General features: G+C 47.5%; 1 protein-coding gene across 1 annotated transcript in view; it reads left to right on the top strand.

The window, feature by feature from the left end:
* Positions 1-19,332, top strand: part of LOC144685444 (carboxyl-terminal PDZ ligand of neuronal nitric oxide synthase protein-like) — a 138,874-nt gene that overhangs the window by 109,413 nt on the left and 10,129 nt on the right. The window contains exons 8-9 of the mRNA XM_078549950.1: positions 7,886-8,047; positions 16,968-17,133. Coding sequence (XP_078406076.1) covers positions 7,886-8,047; positions 16,968-17,133 — 328 coding nt within the window. The remainder of the gene's footprint in view (positions 1-7,885; positions 8,048-16,967; positions 17,134-19,332) is intronic.

Raw genomic sequence — 19,332 nt, 5'->3', positions numbered from 1 at the left:
CTCCTCTCCAACCAGGGAGCGCACCAACTTCATTCAAGGCACACATTCAGAAATTCTAGCTTCTGCTACAATTTCCAATATGCGCTGTTAGACAGCAAGGATCCTCACCAGGGGCTGAATTTTATGTCTCACGGGCGCATGCACGCCTGACCGGATCGGGCGTAAAATAGCGTGCGATGATCCCGGGTGACTTCATCGTGCACTCGCACGATACTTCAGTCGGCAGGGTCGAGTGGGTGTCGGAGCCATGCCCACCATTAATTAAGAGGCCACTTAAGGCCATTTAAAAGCCAATTGATGGCGATTTGTCGTTGCCTGTGTGCTTTCGCACTTGCTGCATGGGCAAAATGGGCAAGCAGTCCGCCGACATTTTCAAAAACCTCATCCATGGGTGAGCAGGATTACTAGTGTCAGTAGTGGGCAGTTTGGTACATTGTTTGCTGCTGGTGACTTACTGGTACTTGGCAGCTTCATCTCTGTTCGGGACCTCATTCTTAGCATTTCCAGACTTCATTTCAGGGCTCCTTGGTGTCTCCCAGGCCCCTGGAGGATTCAGACTGTGTGAACCCTTCACCGCCTTCCGTTGTCCTGGTAATGGGGATTGTGGTCTCCACTGGTAGCACCTCTTCTCAGGAGGAAGAGAGGGGCAGAAGGGAGAGGAGGCCAGGTGTCCCAATGCAGCTTCCAGGGGAGCGACCTTTGGGAGGAGAGGCGCAGGCACAAGGGGCGCAGGGCCAGCAGGTAGTCCAAGGCAGAAGGGGCCGGAACAAGACGCCACTATCCCGCTGCCAGGGTTTACAGGCAGCGATGCAGCTACCTCAATACGTCTGAGGTGCAATGCCGAAGGAGGCTCCGCCTCTCAAGAGTGATAGTGACCTCCATTTGTCAGATGATTGGGCCTGAGATCAGCTCCAACTGTGTGGATGGACACCCTATGCCAGTGGCTCAGCGGCCTTCAACTTCTATGCTTCCGGCTCATTCCAGGAGTCAGTGGGGGATCTGTGTGGAGTCCCCCAATCAGCTGTCCATAGTTGCGTCAAGCTGGTGACAGAAGCTCTGTTCAGGCAGGTACTGACCTTTATTCTTTATCATATGGATGAGGCCGGCCAGGCCGAGTGAGCCAGAGGCCTTGCAGCGATTGCTGGGTTACCCCACGTCCAGGGTGCAATCGACTGCACACGTATGACCAAAAGGTGCCAATGGGTCAGCCGGGTGCCTTCGTCAACAGGAAGGGATTCCACTCCATGAACGTGCAGATAGTGTGACCACGGGATGCAGATTCTGCAAGTCTGTACAAGGTATCCTGGCAGCTCCCATGACGCTTTTACCCTGAGACACTCCAAGGTGCCGAGGCTCTTCAGCGCTCCAGCCCGACTGGATGGATGGCTGTTGGCTGTCAAGGGCTATCTGTTGAAGAAGTGGCACATTACACCTCTCTGCCACCCAAGAACAGAGGCAGAGAAGTGGTACAATACGAGCCATACCTCCACAAGGGCAGTTATAGAGAGGACCATAGGTCTTCTCAAGATGCGCTACCGATGCCTGGACCGTTCAGGGGGTGCAATTCCAAACCCCCCAGTGAGGGTGTTACTATTAGTAGTGAAATGCTGCACTCTCCACAATCTGGCACTGGCAAGGGGGGACCCACTGGAAGAAGAGGATCTTGACGCAGCTGCAGAAGCCACAGGCGATGAATCCAATAGTGAGTCAGAAGAGGAGCACAGTGAGGAGAATGCTGAGGGCGGGGAGGCAGACCTCGGTAACCTCCAGGGAGGCAGGGACAGCACAGGTGCCTTGATCCAACGCTCCTTGAGCTAGGCTGCCAATGATCATTTTCAACCGCATGCCAGGGCTGCCGCTTCCATCTGGATGTCTGAAATTACCCTTTCCTTTGACCTCAAAGTCCACTCGGTGCCTGTGCAAAAAAGTTTAGAGCCACTCACGTGCAGCATTACATACTGGCATACCCTGCACCAAGAAAATACGACAAAAACAAAATTTATCTCATTTTGACACTCCAAACAAACTTACATAACCTTCTCTGGTCTTCATTCCCAGACCAGTAAAGATAAACCAAATATAAATGAACAGAAAATCACCCGTGAACTGTCCCCCTTGTGCTCATGGTGCCTTTAACTTACATTTCCAAGTGCTATGTCTTGGTGAGCCCTCTCGCTGGCGCCGGCATTGGAGACAGCTGCTGGCTCTGCAGTCTTGTTGGCCTTGATGACTTTGGCGATCGTCCTCTGGCCAGTGGAGCCTGTGCTGGCCCCGTCTGGGAGGGAGCGGCCAGTGCCACAGCTGGCATCTCCCCAGTCATCACAGCCTCATCAGATGCGACTAGCGGAGGGATGGAGGAGCTGCTGCCATCATCTAGAGCATCCTGAGAGGAACTCGCAGAGATGACAAGCAGCTCGTGCGCCAACGTGAGGTCGCTTTGGACCTCCCTGCTCACCATTGATGGGCAGGCACCTAGCTGGGATACTGGGTGCCTCATCCATCTCCCACACTAACACTGACTGCCTGAGGTGAGTGCCTTTGTGTGGGCTTTCAGGTCCGAGCGCAACCCCAGGAACCCCTGATTCTGCCCCTGGAGCTGCCTCTCCATGAGAGTCGCCACTCTCTCAATGGAGGAGGCAGTGCACTCAGCCATGAGGGTCAATGTAGTGCTTACGCTCCGCATGGACTCCTCCACAATGGAGACCATGGCACGCAGACCCTCGTGGATCTCCAGATTCTCTTGCACATCCCACTGCTGCCTAATGTATGATACCAGAGATTCATCATCAGCTTTCGACTGAGCATCGTCCTGGGCCCCAGCAGTTCTCCAACTGCCGGTGCCCTGGGCACTCTCTGCTTCCGCCTGCACCTCAAGTGAGTGTGAAGTGCCCTTACCAATGTGCACCAACATTCTGGCTGCTGACGTAATGCCCACCGAGGTGCTGGTATTTGCACTGGTGCCTGCTTCAGAGAGTGGGTGTGACACAGGTGCAAGTGAAGCCTGGTGGCCCTCCAGCATCAGGGGTGGCCCTTTGGGGTCCACAGAGCGATTGCATGCTGGCAAACCTAAAAGGGAGAACAAGGACATGTCATTAGTTAAAGTCATCACACTGTCACTGTGCATGCCAGGCACCCTGGTGAGACAATGGAGATCTGCATCATGGTGCCATCGTCTTCCAATGATCAATGGGGACTCCAGGTTCGAGGCTCCCATCAATGAAGACACTACACTAGAATGGCTGTACAATCCAAAACTCTCAGCTCTGTGCACTGCACTCTTACCTTCATCTGGCACCCCCGCCTCTCCATGCCCAGTTGCATGTGGAGCTCGAGGGTGTCCTGCTCGAACCGGCTGAGCAGCAGCAGGTTGGACGGCCTCCGCCTGTATGTGCCCCCTCTGCTTGGTTATGGCTTGTCTTCTCCAGAAAGGACAGAGGAGCATTGATTAGTCCACTCTCTACCTGCAGTGCCATTGCAGCCAGCCAACCCCAGCTGAGGAACACCTTGCAGGGCACTTCCGAATCGTGGCCCTCGAGCCGCAAGGCACTCAGTCCAAGCAGCCAGGGCTCACCCCCTTGGTCAGCTTCGGCATCATTGACAGATTGCACTCAAATTCTAGCACCCCTGAGGTCCACAGGAGGACGGCCACACCTTAACACTTCTGCACAGTGACCCATGCCAACACAGTACTCACCCTTCCTGAGCACAGCAGGTCATTGAACCTCTTCCGGCTCTGCACCCATGTGCGCTACATCACGTCATGGTTGCTAACCAGCGCTGCCACTTCCTCCGATGCCCTCTGTTTGATGCGGTGGCCTCCTCCTCCCATCTCTGGGGACAAGGGTGTCCCTTCTGGGAGCCACCTCCTCCAAGAGGACGGCGAGGCACTCATCCGAAAAGTGGGGGGGCTGATTGCCTACCTGACCTACCCTCCCACCTGGCGTCTCTAGCCGCACTCGACTCCATCACTTGAGTTTGCTGACACACAACAGCTGTTCGTCCGTGGCAGCCTTCCGGGGGCTGCCAGGGCCATTTCTAAACTGGCTGCCGGGTCGCCATTGGACCCGGCGGCCGACAGGCACCCGCCCCCTCTCGGCCCTTCCCGGCCAGTGACAAGCCACGTTTCACGCTGGGCAGGCTTTAATTGGCCCGCCAGTGTGAAATCATGATCGGGGGCCGATCACGGGCAGCAGACTGTTTCCTGGCTGCCCCCAGGCCTGCCCAACATGCCCGCTCGACGAGCTCAGAATCCTGCCCCAGGAGTGTGAAATTAGATTATCATTCTCAGATGTTCTTGTATCTAACTTCTGGTGTTCTGGGAAGTGTTATTCCCTGGTCTGTCATATTACTCCATAGTTAATATTATTGGTCGGATAGTGCACAATTTCTTTCCTTGGTGTTTTTGTTTCCTGATTATAAGCTGTGTTCTTGACCTTTCACCTGTGTCCAAGTCCCTCAGTGTGTTTATATAACGCATCACAGAGTGGGTGGGCCTTCCATGAAGTTTCACTGGATGGAGTCTCACTCTCAGCTGCAGTCCAGCTCTTAGAAATAGACTCAATTGATCCTTGCCCCTCTCATGTTCACACTGTGTCTGCTCCTCCCTTGCTAATGATGCCTTATATAGTGTTAACATTAATACATTCAAAGGCTTTGGAGAGGACGGGAAGGTTTGAGATGGGCTGATTTTGTTTTTAGTATTTATGACAGGGAAAGGGGTCAGTACCTGAGGAGTGGGAACCATTTATAATTAACATTGGGGCCAGGAAGTTAAGTTGGCTGGTCTTTGGTTTAATAGGTCCTGCTTCCTTGACCATATCCCTAAATCTCATGAACTAGGTAAGCTCAGATGCAGCACGAAGGAAGTTGAGGATTAAGGCTGGGGCGGGAGGTGGAGGGGGTTGGTGGTGGTGGGAGGTTGGCTTGATGGGCAACGATGGGCTCCAGAGACAGCTGAATGGGTGGTCTCAATCTCAGTGTTAAAGCAATCCATGAACTCCACGCACTTGTTGGAGATGGAGACGGAGGAAGTGGAGTGGGAAGATTGGTAACAGTGGGGAAAAGAATCTAGGGGTTATTTTTGGTTTCCAGATGAATCTGGAGCGGTGATCAATTTTGAGCAGAGGAGAGTGCGACTCACAAGCACTTAATATGCTCCAGCCAGACCTGGTGATGGATGGCTCAGCTAGTTTTATGCTACTCATATCTGTACCCCCTGCACTTGAAAGAGTGAAGATGGAGGGGTATGCCAGGGAGATCAACCATGAAAGGAATAAAGGTTCCGCTGTGGATAAGGATGTCAAAGAGGGATGTGTAGGTGTAGTCGAGCGGATTGATGGTTTCAGAAGTGTTGTCTTTAATGGAAAGTCAAAGACTAGGCAGTTGGGATTTATAAAGTGTGCTTGTTAGTGACTTGGAGTCTATGGAATATGGACAGAGAAGGCAGTGGGGCTGGAAATTGCTCCTGAATTACTGTCGTAAGGAATGGGCTTTTCTGAACAAGTTAGCTATTTAATTGCTTTTAAAAACTCTGTGCCCATATGTGGACATCGCTGACATAGCCAGCATTTATTGCCCATCTCTAATTGCCTTGAGAAGCTGGTGGTGACCCAGTTTCTTGAACCATGCAATCTGTGTTGTGGAAGTGCTCCCACAGTGGTAGTAGATAGGGAGCTCCAGAAATTTGACCTGGTAACAATGCAGGATTGCTGACATATTTCCAAACGAGAATGGTGTGTCATTTAATTGGAGAGGAACTTAGAAGTGATGGAGTACCTGCTGTCCTTGCCTTTCTAGGTGGTGGAGGCCGGGGGTTTGGAAGGTGCTCTTGAAAAAACCTTGGTGAATTGCTGCAGTGCATCTTGTAGTTAGTTGTACAAAGCCTTGGTGAGACCACATCTGGAATACTGTGCACAGTTTTGATCTCCTTATTTGAAAAAGGGTACAATTGTGTTAGAAGCAGTTCAGAGAAGGTTCACTCAACTCTTTCCTGGGACGAGGGCCTATCTTATGAAGAAAGGTTGAGCAGTTTGGGCCTATACCCATTGGAATTTAGAAGAATGGGAGGTGATCTTGTTGAAACATATAAGATCCTGAGGGGATTTGATAGGGTTGACACTAGGAGGATGTTTCCACTTGTGCAAGAGACCAGAACCAGGGGTTCTAGAACCAGTTTAGGAATAAGAGTCTATCGTTTAAGATTGAAATGAGGAGAATATTTTTCTCTCAAAGGATTGTTAGTCTGTGTAATTCTGTTCCTCAGAAAGCAGTGGTGGCTGGGTCATTGAATTTATTCAAGGCAGAATTCGACAGATTTTTGATGGACAAGAAAGTGAAGGGTTATGGAGGGGGGGGCAGACAGGAAAGTAGAGTTGAGACCACAATCAGATCAGCCATTATCTCATTGAATGGCAGAGTTGGCTCGAAGGACTGAATGGCCTACTTCTGCTCCAAAGTCTTATGTTCCTATGCACTATGATATGCCAGTAGTGGAGGGGGTGGGATATTACACTAGTGGATGAGAGGTCAGTGAAGCGGACTGCTTTCCCCTGGCTGGGGCTGAGCTTCTTGAGCTTTGTTGCAGCTGCAGCCATCCAAGAAAGTGAGCCAGACATCATGAAGGCCATGTATATCACACACTAATTAGAGAGAGATTAACTTATCCTGTACTCTAATAGATCAATAACGTCTGTGCAGTTTATTACTGTAGTGGTTTCACTGACAGTTTATTGCAGGTCCTTAGAACCTTATGCTGCATTAATATTCTGGCATTGCTACAGCAGGCGGCTATATGTTGGCAGAAGTGCTGTGATTACCAAATCTCTGCTAACAGTGGGCCCAGTTACCTCAATGGGGGTGAGGACTTAGAAAATTTACCCTACACTATACATATCATGCCACCACCCTCAATATTAGGTGTATAGAAATTCCCCTCCCTTAATGTGGTGTACCCGTACGGACATTGTACCCATTATGTGCCCATTAAACAGGTCTAGTGATGTCCAATTTGGAACCCTTGGATTCTAATGTACACTATAGGGTTTGACATAGATTCTGGAATATTGCTGTGGGGGACATAGGAACAACTCTTAAGAGCATTTCCTGAGGCAATTCAATTGATTGGATCAAATCCATGATAGCATGTATTACACAAGCCCATTTATAGCCAGTGCACCAAGAATCTAACTCACGGGGGTGGAAATTGGTATGCGTTCCAACAGTTTTTTTGGGCATACAACAGAGTCAAAGCACGCCAATTTAGCAGTGGGATGGCCTGCTCCCAGTCGGTGCAGGTGCCAGGCTTCGGGGTTTCCCCACTCAGGGTCCTCCAGTAGCCTCCACAGATGCCAACCAAAGGTAAATATTTAAAATGTTTTTTTTTTAAAAGAAACAAATTCCTTCTTTTCAAGTGTGTATCCAATTCCCTTTGAAGGTTCCTAGTGAATCTGCCTCCATCATCCTTTCAGGCAGTACACATCACATCGCAACAACTTCCTGTGACAGCTTTCTTTAGGCTGGAATGATTTAATTGTAACACAGGAACAAAGTCGAGGCAGGGCCATTGGTGCATCCTTTTTCCCATGAGATTACCCTGTTGAATTTCTTCATCTGAAAACCTGAAATCTAATTGCAAAAACATGTTACACAGCCCATTGCACCAGCAGTGAAGGTATTGATGGAGCGTCGCATGAGCTCACTGACAGCACTCTTGGGTACCCAGAAAGATGAGTTGCCAATGCGGCAGAGAGAAAACACTCTAGGAAGACGAGGAGAGGAGGATATCTGTAGACAGAGTGGATTTTATTTAGGTAGTTTTGTTTTTAATTTATTTTGTTTGAAATGTATAGTGTCAAATGAACTGCCCTTGATCTGTTTTCTTTTCTAGGATTCCAAGAATGGGGCTCTTTTGGCTTCGGCAATGCAGCTGCCACGACCTCCCAGCAGCCAGTGCTCCTCCCCGACCCCGCTGGCGTCCCAGCACCACTTGCAGCTGCTCCAGCACCAGCTCGTACAGCAGCAACAGCAGACTCAGGTCGCTGTGGCACAGGTTAGTCTCTCCGTTACCTGGCAGGGGAGGGAGCGAAGGGAAGATCCTGAACCCTCATGTCGACCCACTTGAAAGAAACTCAATCCAAGGCCTGAATGACACATCTCATTTTAGGGTTATTTAGCCTATTTGTGTCTTTCAGTCCAGTTCCTTTAGTTTCCTGTACCCTTCCAGTCCTTCATCCTCGGAGGCTTCTGTAAAGCATTATACCACCTGCTTCCGACTGACAGTGTCTTATTACATGAACTGGAGCTTACACTGGTGAAGTACAGTCACCGGACCAGGCTGCTTTATTTATGATTCAGCGTTCATACTAAGAGACTAAGCCACACTAGCAGATTGGTGAGATGGCGATACAATGACACAGTGGCTCACAGGAAAGAAGTAACACGGTGACATTCTCCCCCAACACTCAGATCTGAACTTAGGTGTCAATCTGGCTGTTTGAAGGTGGGAATCCGGCTTTCCCCCTGGTGCCTGTTTACATTCAGTCAAACCCAGTGGAAAGCCCAGTCATTGGACCTTTTTCAGCCAATGGTGACAGACACCAGAGTTATCAGAGATACATATGAGCCTCCTCCCACCCCTCTTCGTCTATCAGCACAGCATCGTATTCTTTTCTCCATCATGTAGTTATCTAGTTTCTGCTTAAATGCATTCAAGCTATTCACTTCAACATTCCGCATTCTGACCCCTCTCCATTCAGATAAATTTCTCCTGATTTCCTTATTGGATTTATTAGTGACTACTTTATATTTATGCTGCTTAGTTTTGGACTCCACTCCTTCCCCCTGCCACTCCCTCCCCGACGTTGACACCCTATCAACCCTTCATCATATTAAAGACCTCTGTTAGGTCACTCCTCAGCCTCTTTTTCAGAGAAAACAGCCCAATCCTGTTTAGTCTATCTGATATTTATAGCCACTCTGTTATGGTATCATCCTTGTAAACCTTTTTTGTACCTTCGCCAGTGCTTTTATAACATGAAGACCTGAAATGTATGCAGTACTCCACAAGTATGGTCTAACCAAGGCTCTCTACCAGTTTGACATAACTTTCTTACTTTACAATTCTAATCCTCCAGAAATGGACCCAGTGCTTTGTTTGTATTTGTTTTATTACCTTGCCTTGCTAATGATTTGCAAATCTGTACCCCTCAGTTCCTTTCCTCCTGTGCCCCATTCAGACTCTCATTTCCCTCATTTGTCTTACCAAAATGCATCCGCTCATACTTATTGTGAAATTTATTTCCCGATTACACATTCATTCTGCAAGTCGATTTATAGTGTCGTCTTGGAATTTGTTGCAGTCTTCCCCAGTATTAACTGTACCCCAATCTGGTGCAATCAGAAAATGTTAAAGCTGTACTTCTGACTCCAGATTCTAAATTGTTTAAATAGCTGGTGAATAACAGTGGTCCTAGCATCAATCCCTGTGGAGCACCACTTCCCATTTTTTGCCAGTCTAAGTAAATACCTTTAACCCTTACCCTGTTTTCTGATTGTAGCCATTTTGCTACTTGTGTCTCGACTCTGCATGCTACGACTTTAGTCGTGAGTATGTCAAAGGCCTTTTGAAAACCCAAGCCTATTGCAGTGGTAGAGCAAAGAGGGCTTGCAGCCATCTCAGAAATGAGAGGATACTATGGAGGTTGTCACTTAGTCAGCCGTGGTAAAGCTGAAGATCTGAGGCCCATGGTGATGGACACCAAGTTTGGTAAGAAAAAAGGGAAGATGAAATAAAGCAGGGAGCAGTGATGAGGTGTCACTACGCTTGGGTGTTAAAGGCAATCCCTGTGGAGGCACTGAAGATTGAAAGAGATGAGGATTTCCAACGGTAGGAAAGAATGATTTAGTGTTGAAGGCTGTGGATTGAGGTTCAGTTTCGAGGCACCCCTGGCTTTTGGTATTCTCTGAAATAATTCATTTGTGTAGCCTGTCTGCTTGGTAGGGGATTGGAACTTAGCTGGAGTCCATTGGAGCTGAAATTCCAATATTGCTGCGCTGTCTTGTTCTGTAGGAGGAATTTATGAAACAAAACAGAATTTTAGGAAAATATGGGCCAGAATTTTTAGCTCGTCAGGCGGGCGCGCACCTGACCGAGCGTAAAATGACACGCAATGACCTCAGGCAAGCGTTCCAATGTCATTGAGCAGTCGCGCGACATTATGGTCTGGGGGCGTGCGCTGGAGTCGGCAGCACACCTGCCAACAATTAAAAGGCCTATTAAGGCCATTAAAGTTATAATTGAAATAAATTTTTCTCTGCCCGTCGGTTGGCGGGCAGGCGAAAAGACCAAGCAGCCTTTGCATTTTTCAGGAAATCTCATCCACGGGCGGGATGAGGTTTCCAACAGCTATTAAAAATTAAATAAAAATTAAGACATCTCATTAATAACATGTCCCTGCTCATGTGACAGAGCCACATGAGAGGACATGGTTTATAATATTTTTAATGTTTTAAGATGTTCAGCTCCCTGAGGCAGCTCTGTGCCTCTGGGAGCTTTTCCAGCTCAAACTTGTGCTCTCCCCCCCCCCCCCCCCCCCCCCCCCCGCCCCCTTCAACACAAACAGTGCTGAGCGCTGCCACGTGTGACTCATGCTGGGCGGGCCTTCCCGCCCGCCTGACGAGGGAAAAATGCTCCCCATGAGGTTGGAGAAAGATTTTGATACATCACAGTCCACTGTTTATAAATGAGAAGTAATACACTTGTACAGTTAAAAGAGCAATTAAACAGATTAGATGTGATGCAAGCAGACACAAAGGGACTGTTGTTCTGCTATAATCTGCTCCTAACAGAGTTTGAATACTGCAACAACCTCCTGTTCTGGTTCTAAGCATCTCTCTTTTAGCTTTAATCCTTCACTTCCACGCGCAAGTTATTGGTGCAGAAGTGGTCCTGTGGGACTTGGGATCGATTGCCAAGGTCACCATCAATACTCCCTTACAGAAATCTTACAGGAAAGTTGGTTACCAAAATATTAATAACATTTGGCCTCCATCCATTGTGGCACATGTTTATCTGGTCAGTGCAGTGAGTGATAACAGTCGTGCGGTGTAGTTTTTCCAGATATGTGTTGGCGCAACATTGCCATGAGATGGTGCTGTAGGCTGACCGTGTGCTGTACCCTCTCTGGTGTCCCTTTCATTGGATCATCAGGATAAGAGGATTCGAACCCTGCAGTTGTCAGCAAAAGATTTACTGCAATTCATCTAGTAACAAACATGTGTAAATTTTACTTTCCACAGACCCGATTTCACTTGCCCTTCCCCTTTAAAAGTGGATGGTTCTGTTATATTTGAATAATTTTGCTATTAGAACCAATTCCAGAAGTACTATTTTCAGTGGTACAGATGGTCAAACAACTTCAGAGAGGTTTGTGGAGGCAACAAACCTGCACTCATTGAAGAAACAATTGGATGCTGTGTTGGGGGCAGGGGATGGTGGCCAGAGTGTCTGTCTTGATGGTCAAATGCTGTCTTTATCATATATTTTATATCTTTTTCTTTTCCCACCTATTTTCATTATTTTTTAATTTATTTCCATCCATTGTTTTATCTCCACCTTTTAACCTATTTCGATCCCTTCCCCCCACCCCAACCCCACGAGGGCTATCTGTACCTTGCTCATCCTGCTTTCTACCCTTAATGTCACCATTAGCACATTCCTTAGCTAATATCACCACCATCAACACCTCTTTGTCCTTTTGTCTATGACATCTTCGGCAATCTCCACCTATCACTGGCCCTCTATCCAGCTCTACCTGTGCCACCCCCCTCAAACAGCTTATATTTCACCTCATTTCTATTTTTCCTTAGTTCTGATGAAGAGTCATACGGACTCGAAACGTTAACTGTGTTCATCTCTGCAGATGCTGTCAGACCTGCTGAGTTTTTCCAGCTATTTTTGTTTTTGTTTCATTATTTATCCTGTAGGTTTGTGAACTGACACATATGGTCCATTGTGTATGAAGCTTCACAAATGTAATTATTATGTCTCGTATTTGGTAAAAAGATTGTTTCCCTTTTCCTATTTTCTCTTTCATTGCATTTGATCACTTTTTTTGTCTCTGATCTCTCCTCCTTCCGTCTGGTTTCAGGTTTCTGGCTTGTTCGTTTATCCCTAGCAACCTGAGAGTCTCTCACTCTGTCTGGTCTCTGCTCTCCTCCTCACTCTCCTCCCTCTGACCACTGCTCTCCCCCTCACTCTCCTCCCTCTGACCACTGCTCTCCCATTCACTCCCCCTACCCCCGCCTCTGGTCACTTTCATTCTCTTCCCTTTGATTATCACTCTCCCCTACCTCTGACCACTGCTCTCCCCCTTACTCTCCTCCCTCTCACTCTCCTCCCTCTGATCACTGTTCTCCCCCTCACTCCCCTCACCCCCGCCTCTGGTCACTCTCATTCTCTTCCCTCTGATTATCACTCTCCCCCACCTCTGACCACTGCTCTCCCCCTCACTCCACCAACTCCCCATCAGTCATTTTCACTATCCTCTCACTGATCACTGCTTCTCCCCATCACTCCCCCCCACCCCACCCCCCACCAGTCACTCTCAATCTCCTCCCTCTGATCACTGCTCTCCCCCTCACTCTACCCCCTCTGATCACTCTCACTCCCCTCTCTCTGCTGGTCACTGTCCTCTCCCTCACTTCCCTCCCTCCTCTGTCTCATCACTGATCTCTCCCTCACTCACTTATCTGGCCCCTGGTCACATTTCAGTGCAACCAGTGCGGCATTTAACAACATAGAGCACATAGGAGCAGATTTCCTTAGATAAAAACAAAATGCTGCGGATGCTGGAAATCTGAAATAAAAACAGAAAATGCTGGAAAAACTCAGCTGGCCTGACAGCATCTGTGGAGAGAGAAACAGAATTAATGTTTCGAGTCTCTATGACTCTTCAGAGTTGCTCTGAAGAGTTATGTCATGAGTCACAAGCATGTAGGATGGTCTACTTGAAGCTTGGAAGAAACAGAAAAAAACAGTTTATAGAGACTAGCACCATAGTACCATTAATAGAAAGGGGGAAAGCATCTTTGGCCTTCCAGCATAAATCTGCTAAGAGCCCAGGCCATACATTCCCTTCAGTGATAGACTAAAGTGCTTGAGATGACTGCAGTAGGAGCCATTTTATTCAGTTGCTGACTATTCTCCATGGAGCAGACTGACGCCCTTGGCTGTGTGATAAAGAATCCATCAAAAATCCTCACTTTACATTTTTAAAATTAGCACAGCTGGAGAGTTCTGATCACATTATAATGGAATGCTCACAAAATTACCAACAGCGAGAAATAATAATCCAGGTTAATGATTAGTTTGCAATGCAGTAAACCATCGAGGGGGGAGTTGAAGTTGGTAATATTTGAGATGGATTTTACTTTCATGGATAATGCTGGTATCTTATCCTTTAATTATGTTGTGATAGTACCACTGAATACTCCCTCTGTTCACTTGATATTGTTCTGCCAATTTCTTTTTATATAACAGTCACAAATATGAAGTTTATAAGATTGTTATATTTTGGGACTGTCTCTTTAATTTAAGGTAAAATGGTGAGGTGAAGGAAGTCATGTGACCGGCTCTGGATTTGGCACGACAACAAGCTTGGGTGGCTTGTTTGTTAAAGGTTAAATGGGAGCCCGTGTTGATTTACTGGGAAGAAGGTGCAAGATATTCACTCCTGTAGACAATGGCAAGAGCACCTATGTTGGCTGTGGGTAGACTGTTAGTCTCCAGGTCTCACAGGGAGGTGTGAGGAATGTCAGGTTTTATAAACAGTTATCTTTTAAGGTGTGTATTTAGTTCCTGGATCGAATGGAGTTGGGGATAGCTAATGAGCCTTTCTACCTGTATACAAGACTCATGTGGTTCACGTTGCAATGACTATGGGCTTTAGGAAGGAAAAGTCAATAGAAAGCCACTGCGATGTCAGGTTGCAGGATGTTAAGATATCCCTGAACCTTACAGACTGGCCAGTCTGCAAAAGTCTTAGAGAGAATGTAAAGAGAAAGAGGCAGCCGGTCTTGCACCTGAAGCAGAGAAAATGCTGTCTTTATTATTCGCCACATGGAAGGTGGGTGGGAGCTTACATTTAGGTTAAGAGACCAAGTTTGTGAGGATTTAAAAGAGCCTGGAAGATTTGCCTAGCTTAGGCTGAAAGGAATATCCTGAAAGCCTGTTCTGGGATTAGATGTTACCTGGTTGGGAAAGTAAAAAAGGAAGCATGCCATAGGGAGCGGAAAATAGCTTTGGGCTGGTTCTGGGAGAATAAGTGTTCACTTAAGAGACGGTGTAAAGTACAACTGTGGCGGAGGAATTTCAGTCATTTTAGAAGTTAAATGGGGGAAACTTCTCTGTAGTCTAGAGTTGAAGTTGCCTACAAAAATAGTGTTTAGTCAGTGTTGTTTGTTTTGTTTGTTACAGCAAAAGTCTTAAAACTTGAAATCTTATCGTTTGATCCTTCCAGTTAGTCAGTGGAAATTCAAGTATCTTTTTTAAAATTCTCCGTCTCTATCGGGATCATAACACTAACCCATTCAAAGGGTGGAATTTTATGGCCCCATTTTGGCGGGGACGGGGCCGTAAAATGAGGCGAGACATTCTAAACCTCATTGGCTTCGGCGGGAACGTAAAATTTCAGCCAAAGTGTGTGGTTTAAAGCATTAAATAGCAGAGGAATGTCACCTGAATGCATGGAGCATTTGTATCCTAATATAGGGAGCAGCAATGAATAGGTCATTGAAAATGAACTACTAGGCCAGGAATTTCCATGCGTCAGGCGGGCGTGGGCGGTCGCAGAGCCAACCACTGCCCACGATCGGCTCGGCACCGCGATTTCACACCAGCTACCTGTGCGGGCGGGGGGGGGGGGGAGGTGAGGAGGGAGAGTCAGTCAGGTCCAGTGCTCTTTCGTGCATGCGTGTGAAAGAGCACTTCAATCTTCAAGGCACGGAGCTGCCTCAGGGAGATTGAAGCGTTTTTTTTTAAGACATTATTAACAACATTAAAAATTTAATGAAACGTGTCCCCTCATGTGACGGTGTCACACGAGATGGGACATGCTTTTATTTTCAAAATAAAGTTTTTATGTAATCAGTATTAGCTTTAGGAAACCTCAACCCACTTGTGGATGAGGTTTCCTAAAAAATGTAAAGGCTGCTTGGCCTTTTTGCCTGTCCGCCAACCATTAGGTTGGACAGGTAGTGTAAATTTGGAGTTAATTACTACGTTGACGGCCTTAATAGGCCTTTCAATTATCGGTGGCCGCGCAGCCGACTCCGGTGCACGCCCGCCAAATGAAATATCATGAGACAGCGCGATGACATTGGGACACACGCCTGACGTCACCACGTGTCATCTTACATTCCGGCGTGTCGGGCCCGCTCCCGCACACTGAATGTAAAATTTTTCCCCTAGATACTGGGTATTGTGATATATCGTTCGGCTGATTCTCTTGCAACAACTGGCCATTTGTAAAGTGTCATTTGTAAGCTGATTCTGCGTTAAATACCTGGTTGTGATGGGGATGGAGACAGAGACCAGCATGCAGTGAGATTTTCAGAGGGCAGGTCACTGTCATTCATTCAGTAAACCTGCAGCAATTACATCACTGATTCACCATAACAACATCAGCTTCTGTGTGAGCGCCTTGAGCAGCCAATCATGAAGATGCAGTAACTCCACCGTAGCTTTAATGGAAACACAAACACACAGGCATGCATTCAAAGCCGCAGTCTCACCTCTTGGTTCAAATGACTATTCCAGAGCAGCAGACTGTGTTTTCGGACAGGTTCGCATCTGTATGAGCAACAAATCATTCATGACACATAATTGGGACTAAACAGCAGAATTGCAGGAATGAATTTATATTCATGCTATCTCACCAAATAGAGGATAAATTGCGATGTTTGTTGATGCTTGAGTATCTGGGAGAGTAAACACAGTTCATTACTGCCATTCAACATTACACACAAAGGGCAGAATTTTGCCGTCAGCGAGCAGGGGGGCGGGGCCCGCTCGCCGATGCGCAAAATGACGCGGGATGACGATGGGCGGAACCCCCGACATCACCCCGCCCCATTTAAATTTTCAGGAAGGTGGGGGCACAGCAAAATCAGCTGCGCGCCCGCCGACCTGTCAATGGCCAATGGCGGCAAATAGAAAAAACATGAAACCTCATCCACCAGCGGGATGAGGTTTCATGCAGTGTTCTAAAAAGTTTAATAAAGTTTTACTGTAATTTATGAACACATCCCATCTCATGTGACATTGCCACATGAGGGAGACATGTTAGGGATTTTTTTTTTCTCTATTTTCTTTTTCAAAGTCTAAGCGATCTCCCTGAGGCTGCACTTAGCCTCAGGGAGATGTGCGCTCTTTCGTGCGCATGCACGAAAGAGCGCACTCTCGCTTTTGGGGAATCCCCCCCCTGCCCGCACAGGGAGCGCATAGCGCTTCCCGCCGGGCGTCACACTGGGCGGGTCTTAATTGGCCCGCCCACGTAAAATGGCGGCGGGGCCCGCTTCTCTGGCGGGGATCATCTCCCCGCCCGCTGAAGATTGGGTCGGGCCCGCCTGCCCGGCAGGCAGAAAATTCTGCCCAAAGAACATTTGATGACGTTTACCATGCACCACTGTTCTTCTTTGGCTCTGAACATCCAGCTCTCATGTGATTAGATGCTTTGTTGTATCACAAGAGCGCTATCAAGGTACTCTCAACCAAACTCAAATGCACATGCTTGAAATCTAAAGATATCTTTCTGCAGTTGTCCCCAGCTATTCACTGAGCTGTGCGCTTGTTTGTGGTATCATAAATCAGCATGGGTGGCGCTGAGGGTGTGGGATAGGGGAGTCACCTCACTGGGTACAAAACTCCACTTGTTCACGAGTTACAGAGACTGCCCCTTCTGTCGTGTCAGGTGCATCTGCTGAAAGACCAGCTGTCGGCTGAGACTGCGGCTAGAATCGAGTCCCAGGCCCGTGTTCACCAGCTAATGTTACAGAACAGGGATCTCCTGCAGCATGTGTCCCTATTGGTCAAGCAACTGAAGGATCTGGAGAACAGAATGTGTACACAGCAAACGGGTAAGGAGCATTCCAGAGCCATAGTAAGTCCACGTTGACCTATTATAAAGAAAAAGAAAGATTTGCATTTTTATAGAGCCTTTCATGACCTCAGAATACCCCAAAGTGCCTTACAGCCAATTAAGTTCTTTTAAAGTGTCATCATTGGTGTAATGTAGGCGACACCGCAGCCATTTTGTTCAACATCAACTCCCACAAACATCAGTATGACAAAGACCAGATTTTATTTTCAGTGGTGTTGTATAATAATGACCAGAATCCTTGGTCAACTCTTTTTTCAATTTAGCACAGACTTGGTACACAACTTTGTAAAGTTATCTTCCTTCCTAAAGTCAATAAATACTCCACAGCACTTTAGTGTGCTTCCTCCTCAATACCTCCCCGCCCCCCTGTAACACGGAGCCCTTATCTGGAGAGAAGGACTTTCTATAAAGGTTTATTGATGTGCAAGTTTCTCACTCACTAAACAAATATCATTTTCAGTCACTCAGTGTCCATCCCAAACAAAAACAAAAATAGCTGGAAGAACTCATCAGGTCTGACAGCATCTGCAGAGAGGAACACAGTTAACGTTTCGAGTCCGCATGACTCTTCATCAGAACTAATATAAAAATGCAAATCTTTCCATCCCAAAGTAAACAGGATGGAATTATGGACAGTTCTAGATATCCAATTCTTCTGCATTGATGTAGAGTTGGCATTCAGAGCCACTGGGCATGGGTTTTGGATTCAGAAATTATTTAGGAGCTTGCTTACTGGTCTGTTGGAGGTGATATGAATTCTTCAGACTGACTGGCGCCCATGCTGTGCCAAGTTAAGCAGTGTGAGTGAGGTACATTAAATATGAACCTCACACTCGTCAGTCAGGTTATAGAGCCAACATAATGGAGCAGTCTGGCTTCTTCGGAACTTCAGGACATCACTGGGCATTCACAAGTATGTACCTGGGGTGGTATATGTGCCTCCATGTGCAGTGTTACACGAAGCCAGCATATCGGACTGTGTGTGACTGGTCGAACCTGTACGTTGTATCTACCCCTGCCCATCAACCAACCTGAAGATTCCACATGTGTCTCAGAGGGCGTATGTGTGACAAGTTGTGTCTCCTGGACGATCTCGTGTTGCCCCACCCGTTATGAAGTGCTCCTTCATAACGATTGCACAGCCAGAGCCAAAGTGGAGTGACATTGTGCAGCTCTGTACCGTGACTTAGGCCTGGATTTGAAATTACCTGACCTGTCGGGGGTGACTGGGTACGATCAGTAAGGTGAGGGGAACCCAGAATTCGGAATTTTCCTGCTCACGTGCGTGTGACATCACCCACCGGTTCCCTGCCCAGAGGCCAGCCTGATCGACAAACAGGTTTGGCTTCCAGTCAGGCTGGGAGCAGATCAGTGAGAGCTACAGGACCAGGTAAGAACTTACTGGGGAAAAGGAACTGATGCAGAGGTGGGGCGGGGGGGCTTATCTTAGTGGAGGTGCTGCTGATTCTGGGGTACGGGGGTGGAGCGAGCTTCAGTGGAGAAGGTTGGTGGGGAATTGGCGGCCTGCAAATGGGGAGACTGGGTAGGATTTTGGAGTTCTTGCGGGGAGGGAGGTGTCAGAGGTTTCATAGAGAAAGTCTTGAGTTGGGGAGAGGGAGAGATGCCTGGTCACAGGAGCTACCTGGGCAAGCATGTTGGATCCAGCAAGCAGTTAGTGAGCAGCCCTTGAGTGAGCATAACTGCTGGATTTCCCAAGACTCAGGAAACCCTACCATTACGTTCAAAAAGCTGAATAACAATATACCTAAAGTACCAACCCATCTCCTCAGAGCTGGTCAGTCAGTCACCCACCTTCCTGTCTCCGTTTTGGCCAGAAATGGGCTCATTGGTGTTGGGATTTGATTTTTAAGACTTTAACTACCCCACCATCACCGCCTGACCCAAACCCACCCTTATTTAGGGTTAAAATTCTCCAATTTTTTTGCATAAAATTAAAGACACACATTGAGTGTCAAAACCACAGTAGCAGCGAGGCATTAAATGCCTCCAAACAAATGAAGCCAATTTCCTTAAATTAACGGTCACTTCATGACTACAGGTTGTAGATTGATTAATCCCCAATGATCCAATTGGTGAAGACAGCAGCTATTAATATTATTATATATGTGATAAGAGCCTAAAGTCCAAGAATGAGGTGACTAGTCATACTGTATCC

This window comes from Cetorhinus maximus, chromosome 10 (assembly GCF_964194155.1).
Source record: "Cetorhinus maximus chromosome 10, sCetMax3.hap1.1, whole genome shotgun sequence".
Lineage (NCBI taxonomy): Eukaryota > Metazoa > Chordata > Chondrichthyes > Lamniformes > Cetorhinidae > Cetorhinus > Cetorhinus maximus.
Note: the sequence above shows the minus strand (reverse complement) of the source record. Positions and strands in the feature narration are given on the sequence as shown.